Below are 7771 nucleotides of genomic sequence, written 5' to 3'. Positions count from 1 at the left end.
CCTAATGGATTTTCCCTAATATTGTCTCCCCCACCACTGTAGCCTCCAAACAGCAGCCGGGACGACCCCTTACAACATATATTCAACCTGCTTCCGCTCTTCTGAAAACCTCTCAAAGCCTTCCTCGTGATACGGGATAACCGCGATCTGCTTTTCCAACTGCATCTCATGCCACCTTCACTGACTCTGATCAAACCTTTCTGACCACCTTGTGGGCCCTCAAACATGCCAGCCCATCTCCCTCCCACTTCAATGCCTTAGTAGAGGCCATTGTGCCTGCCCAAATACTTGCAGTGGCCACAAAAAAAGCTATGTTCACATCTCAATCCTCAGAATCTGTTGAATGGTGGCCACAAAAAAAGCTATGTTCACATCTCAATCCTCAGAATCTGTAAATAGATGCAAACGATGGGGTAAAGTTAAGGTTCTTGAGATGAAGAATTTAGCCTGGATTGTCCAGGTGAATCCTAAAGGCCATCACATGTATCCTGACCACAGGGACACAGAAGAGGATCTGATATAGACACACAAAGGAGAATGGTGTAAAGATGGAGGCAGAGGATAGAGTGATGTGGCCACAAGCCAAGGAACGCTAACGGCCAGCAGAAGCTCGAGGAGGCCAGGGATGGATCCTCCCCTGTCGCCTGTGGCGGGAGTACGGCAATGCCTTTGCTTTTGAACTTCTGCCCTCTAGGGTTTATGAGAAAATACATTTCTGTTGTTTTAAGCCACCAAGTGTGTGGTAATTAGTCACAACAGCCATAGGAACCAACACGGCATGCTTCTTCCAGGCTGTCCCTAGGTGATCTCTGATTCCACTAGGTCCAAGCTGAAGAGTTAACCCACAGCTCCCTCGCCCCACCCTACCCTCCACATGCACCCCTGTGCGAAACCAAAGTGGGGCCCCAAACGATGCACCAGAGAGAGCAGGGGTCTTTGCTCTTTGCCCTGATGCACAGAAAACAGTGCCTGGCCCCCAGCAGGCTGGGGAAGGAACAGCTGGGGCGTCAATCTCTGCCTTTCCTGCCGGGCTCCGAGCTCCGGGCACAGGCGCCTTCTTCTCTACAGGCAAAGCCACGCGGCCTGTGAAATGCCTGGCACAGGAGGATGCTCAATGGCTCTTTGCTGAGTGAATGGAATGAATGACTTGTTATTTGCCGAATGAGTTGCAGATAAGATTGCATGATAGAGGAGTGAAAAAAATGAACTCTTTGGAGACACCACTGTGGATTTCTTAGCAACTTACTGAAAATAGTATTTGAAAGAAGAAATATGCTTTTTTTTCCCCCCCAAAAAAACCTTTGTGCTTCAGCATTTTAACTCATGTAGGGAGATGTCCCCTTGCACTATAGAGCATTCTCAGAGTCACAGCAGAGGGAACACACCCCACGTAGGGGTGGACCTGTACGGTTAGTACTGAAAATAGTATTTGAAAGAAGAAATATGCTTCCCCCCCAAAAAAAAAACTTTGTGATTCAGCATTTTAACTCATGTAGGCAGATGTCCCCTTGCACTATAGAGCGTTCTCAGAGTCACAGCGGAGGGAACACACCCCACGTAGGGGTGGACCTATACGGTTAGCCCTCATCTCTCACCAACGACAAGGTCGCCTCCACTCCGGTAACGACCTTGATCCTCCCAAGTTCAGCGTGGTCCCATATTTGCTGAGCTCTGCACTGGCTGGGCCTGGGTTCACGCCGGGTCGCAGAGCTCAGCAGTCGTTGCTATGGAGTTGAACTCCACGTGAGACCACAGGCGAATCAGAGGCAACTTAATGAGGTGACCGATGGGGAAATACTCTCAAATCTACCTTCAGGCCCAAACTGCCGCTAGGATTCCCAGGTGAGGTTTTGTGCACCTGGCCTGCTTGGAAAATGATACATTCTGTAGCGGAGGAGGCAAATATAATCAATCTTGTTTTCTCTCCTTCTTTCTCAAGCACAAACGCTAGGTTTAAAGAGAGAGATGCGTCGGCACACCGAGAGCTGCGTTAGTGACTTTTAGTCATTTTTCTGTGTAGGTGTCAGCGACTACCACTCCTGCTACCACTAAGATGAGTAATAAGCCAAATGGCATAAAACGATAGGCACGTCTCCTCCCTCTGCCGCCAGGACCGCCACGCCCGGTTCAGAAGCAGTTCCTCAGGCACCTACATAAGAAATCCGACGACTGAAGAGTCATTCTTTTAACTTTCGCCAGTTGTTCATTCTTCAAAAATCAAAGTTAATACTCCTGACGGGGAACACGTCAACGAGCCAGGCCAAGGTTATCACCTGCAGCTAGCTGCTGGGCTGCATTCTACCGGGAAATCTGTTTAATTGTTAGGCACTGTGTGTTTAAAAAAAAAAAAAGAAAGAAAATTCCAAATTCTGATGCCTTTGCATGACAAATGCACTGGCCAATTCCCTATGGTCCCCAGAGCCAAGTGTCACATCCTGGGGCCCCCTTACTCAGGTGAGCTACTGTCGCCTGAAGGCACCTGGTCTGTCACCTCAGACAGAGTGTCATTTATCAGAGAAGCCTCCAGCAGAGACAGAGTGAGCTATGGAGCTTGTTCTTTGAGGAGAAAGATAGCAAGAAAAAGGAGAAAGCAGAATCCAAAAGCTAAGGGGTTGGTGACAGATGGAACTGGCCAACTTCTCAGTCGTCACTGGAACTTGCTTTCATCAAAATACAGCATAATTGACTTATATGAACTTTGGGACATACAAATAATTGCTCTGAGCCACTGATCAGGCCACAGTTATGGAGAGCACTAGGACACAGCTGTGCGAGTGATGGGGCGACTGTTCTAGAGCTTCGTGCGCACACAATTTAATATGAAAAATGTTAACGAGAATGAAAATGTCCCAAGTGAATTCCATTTTTGTCATGGAATGCAGGCTCTTAAGAAGTGTAAGGAACAAGTGAATAAGATTGCAAGAAAAGTACGTGTTTTAGTGATTTAAAATTTCCAAAAGAAAGACTGGTTTGCAAATGTGTGAGTTTAGTTAAAAAAAAAAAAAAAAAAACTAAGACAGGTCTTGCGTTTTAAGCCATTTGACCTTATATATATAAAATCACTAAATTATAAAGTTGTGTTATTTTACTGTTGTTCTACGTCCTTGAGTGGAAAACAATATGGATATATTTTATTCCAGAAGAAAACTGCAGAAGGTGTTTTTATTATCATGCTAGTTACTAAAGCAGAACTTATTGAAAGATCCCATCATAGTCTATAAAGACAAGTAATTTTTCCCACAAGGAGACAGCCATCAAAACCAGAGTTTTCCTCTTGAAACAAGTAACAAATAATTTAAAATTCTGCCCAACGCTACCTCATCGCATCCTTAAAGAGGGACTATAATGAGGTTTGAGGAAATGTGATGGCATAGCCACAAAATATTTTGGGATGCCACTTACACAGCTGTCACAGATGAAAAGCTATACCTCCTCATCACAGAACCACAGGCTGTTGGGGTTGGGAGGGACAGGCCCAGCTCTCTAGTACAAACCCCTATTCCTCAGGTGAGTGCTCTGAACCCAAAAGAGACCAAAGGGAGAAGCCCCAATCTCCTGCCCTAAGACTCGAGTTCTTTCCAGGATGCTGCCAAACCCTTAGAACATCCAAGTATAGCAATGGTCATGTCTGTTGCTGCTGCTCAAAGTGCTTATTACTGGCCCTACCTGAAATGCACAAGGGAATCTGAACTATGTGAGATGACTCATTTCATGACAGGTTTACACGCTGTGTGTGGGGGGGCGGGGGGAGAGACTCAGGGAGTGGCACCCTATGATTCTGTTCCCCCTCCTCTTGGATATGGAAGGTGTCCCTACATGCGTGCTTCATTCTGCCCGGCCACCAACTCAGGCTTCCAAACCCTGTCCAGGCTGGAGTTTGAATTTTAATTTATTGATTTATGTATGGTAACTAGCTATTAGATGCCCATCTACTGCGATCGTCTCAAAGAAGTACCAGAAATGACGCCCAGTTCTCAAAGGGGAGAAATAAGAACAGGCAACCTATATTTCTATGGTGCCCACTGTAGACCAGGAACCCACATCTACATGTCACACGTGTCCACATGACCACCTTTACGAAGCATGTGCTTACAATCTAATCGAGAGGGTCGGGCAAGTCCATGCTGAAAAACAGAGCTATAGACCTGAGTATGAGAAGTACCATGGAAGGAGCAAAGGTTCCCGCCAGGGGACATCAGCACTGGCCAGGATCGGCAGGACGCCTCGTTGGGAGGTGGCGTCTCCACAGAGCTTCTCTGGGGAGAACAAGAAAGATGGAGGCTGACTGGAAGGGGGAAGGCACCCCAGAAAAGGGTAGAGAGGTGGGAATGTTCAGATTATGTCCAAGGGAGAGTGAGGGGCCCCACTGGTGCAGCTGGAGAGGGTCGAAGGGGAAGCAACAGTGATTATTGATGAAGCACGTGCCAAGGCTGGGCTGTGGGCGTCCGGCGGCTGAACTGCATTCTGCCAGCTTCGAAGGAGCCGCCCTTGACTCGGGCCTTAGACACATCCCAGCTTCAAAATCCAGCTAAAACCCTCACCTCGGTCATTCCACGGCGTGGGGTGGCCTGGCTCCCCAACAACTGCTTTAGACGCAGCAGTTTTGATTTGGAGCTTAAACATACTACTTACTCATTCAGGCATTAAGCTGAGACTACATAATGATTTCTTTCTTAAGAATGCCTTCCTGTGCCACCCGTGGGCTATGCCACTTCTGACGGATGCTCAGCCCTCTGGAATTCAGTGTTTTCCTATTTTTATAGTCCACCTCGAGCTGTCGCGGTGGCTCAAGAGATGGCATGGGAGTCGGCCGGCTGCCGAGGACTTGGAGCGCCTGCCCCCCAAGCCACCTCCCAGCTATGCATAAATTCCACACTCCCAAATTCCCAGCTGGAAAATGTCACCGGCAACGGCCACTTGCAGCCTTCACGGGGGGACCCATCTGTCTTGGGAAGGGCAGAGGTTGACAGGCGCTCCACACACTGCTCTCCCTGACCACCTAGAAACAGGGACGCAGACAGCAGAGTGCGGCCCCTCCCGTGACCCTCCTCACCCACGGGCTGGAGACTGTGCAGGGGACACAAAACACACCCTCTACGCCTGTGATTGCTTGTGATTGTTGAGTGGCCCGAGGAAACAGAAGAGAAGGGACCAATGGTGTAAATGTGAGGAAACTGAGCCTTGCACAGATTAAAGCGTCCGCCTAAGTTCACAACGTTATGACTAAAACTGGTCTTGGAACGGTAGCGTGTCATCCTCTCTTTGATCTTGTGGCAAATGCTGGGATGGAAGCCAGTGACCTGAGAGTACTTTCTGTTTCTTCCACATACCAGCCAGTTATTTAAAACGCTTGGATATTTGGCACCTGGTATTGATAGATGGAAATAATAATCATAGTGGCCTCACGGAGCTGTTGTAGGTTTGGGGCCGGGTTCCTCCACCTCGGACAAGTCTTTGGTGTGGGGACTGTCCTATGCATTGTGGGATACTGAGCGGCATCCCCGGCCGCCACCCACTGGAACCAGGAGCGGCCTCCTCCACCCAGTCATGACAACCAAAAAAAATGTCTCTAGACATCACCAAATGTCCCCAGTGAAACAATTTAAGTCTGAGGACCACAGCGAGCTGGTTTTATCCAAGCGGCTCTTCCTGTTTTGTGGCGTCCCCATTCCCTTCCTGCCACACAGCTGATCAATCCCTTTTTCTTGGGTGTCAGTCTCAACAGGTCTTAAATTTTATATGCACTGACTTCTATTTATCACTTATACAATCTTAATATGTTTATATTAACAACCTCACACAAAAGCCGGGCTTTTTAATTCCCTGAATAATGTGGATATTTACATAGAAAAGGCTAAAACATTTCTTAGATTACCAGTTTTTAGTATCCCTACTTTTAAGTCAAATTATTGCAATATAATTGACATATAATATTAGTTTCAGTTCTACAACACAATTCGGTACATGTATACGTCGCAAAAGGATCGCCACAATAAATCTACCTGACATCCATCACCACACATAGCTACCAATTTTTTTCTTGTGATGAGAACTTTTAAGGTCTAGTCCGTTAGCAACTTTCAAATGTAGAGTGATATTTACTATAGACACCACGCTGTACACCACATCCCCAGGACTTCCTGATTTGTGTCATTTGTTTTTAAACTATATCATGAGTATACATTGTCAGTTATAAAAATAGTCACAAGGATACGGTGAATAATATTATAATAACTACGTATGGTGTCAGATGGGTACTAGATTTACCAGGGGGATCACTTTGTAAGGTATACAAATGTCTTGCAACATCAGAAGCACACAAGAAATGCACCTATTGCTTCAATTATAGAACTATTCCACAGGATTTTAATGGGTATTATCCAAAAAAGATGCTTGTGGTCTAATGTCTGGAAACAATACTTTAAACAAAGTTAAACAGGCCTTTTTTTTTTTTTTTTACCCACTGCAGTACTTCTCAGAGCCTTTAAAATGCTGATATGCAACATGAATATCAAGATGGCAGCCCAGTATGTGTCACTTAACACTGGGACCCTTTCTACATAAAGCAATTTCTCAAAACAAGTGTTGTATAAAACATTGAGTGAATTACTGCTTCCCAGACTTCTAAGCCTCACACATAGTCCGATATAATTGGGATTGCATATCGGAATGTATAGAATTTTAATTACAAAAGATATAAACATTGCCAACTCTCAGAACATGCTAAGAATCTGGGACCACTTAATGTTAAATAATCACAATGACCCAAAATTCAGTATGCTGTCCATGTTGATTTTTTAAATTTTTTCTTATGGAAAGAACACATTACATGAGATTAATTAACCGTCTCAACAAATTTTTAAGGGAACAATACATTGCTGCTGACTATCAGCGGGATGTCGTACAGCAGATCTCTAGAATTTACCTCTCTCGACTGAAGCTCCCCATCCCCCCTCCCTCCAATATCCAAAGAGACTTTCAAATCACTTACCCGAGACCCCTTTTCAGGAAAGCACTGGCAAACAGAGCAATCTCTTCCTCCGCAAAGGCCAATGAACTTCTTCCCACTCTGGAAAGTGAAACATCTGATTCAGTACACCGTACTCATCCCTCAGCGGGGTAAATGATAAACACATCACTAACAAGCGTTTACCTAACTCCTGAGAATTCCACATTATATTTTTACCTTTGAATCTGAGACAAGGAGACTAATACAGATATATATACAAAGGCAAAGACTTTACATCATGGCTTGAAAATAAAGAGAGTTGATGATTTGTGAGCAAGAGTTTATGTGAGCTAGGATGGATTATGTGAGCGAGGGCTTTCTTTTAAAGGCTCCTCCTGAAGAAGCTACTTTGCTTTAACCAGACTCTTCCGCCATTTCTTTCCAATAAGATTCGTTTACTAAGTTGTGAACAATTTCAGAGTGCAAATTACGTAGATAGGAAAGTCATAATCACACAGTGGTGTCTAATTTAAATTTTAAGTTTGCCCCTTTTCTGGAGGTGGGTGGAGACCTTCTTGCTTTACCTCTAAGACCAGGTAGGTCATGTGTCCCTCCCCTAGTCCCTCTGGGTCAACGTTCCCGTCACAGCCTTGCGCTTTAGGTTAAAATTGTTCTTCCTACAATTCGCTGATACTCCGAGATGGTTCTTTTAATGTGTCTCTCAAACAGAAACTCCTGGATGTGAATAATTTGGGCCTTTTCCCTACTTTTAGCTAACTTTTCTTCAACACTCTTTACAGTTACTCAACAATCATGGATTTT

General features: G+C 45.3%; 1 protein-coding gene across 1 annotated transcript in view; it reads right to left on the bottom strand.

Moving 5' to 3' along the window:
• Positions 1-7771, bottom strand: part of COL4A4 (collagen type IV alpha 4 chain) — a 97274-nt gene that overhangs the window by 83120 nt on the left and 6383 nt on the right. Inside the window, exon 3 of the mRNA XM_006906781.2 lies at positions 6992-7069. Within this exon, the coding sequence (XP_006906843.1) occupies positions 6992-7069 (78 nt within the window). The remainder of the gene's footprint in view (positions 1-6991; positions 7070-7771) is intronic.

Source organism: Pteropus alecto, unplaced genomic scaffold, assembly GCF_000325575.1.
Source record: "Pteropus alecto unplaced genomic scaffold, ASM32557v1 scaffold110, whole genome shotgun sequence".
Classification (NCBI taxonomy): Eukaryota; Metazoa; Chordata; class Mammalia; order Chiroptera; family Pteropodidae; genus Pteropus; species Pteropus alecto.
Note: the sequence above shows the minus strand (reverse complement) of the source record. Positions and strands in the feature narration are given on the sequence as shown.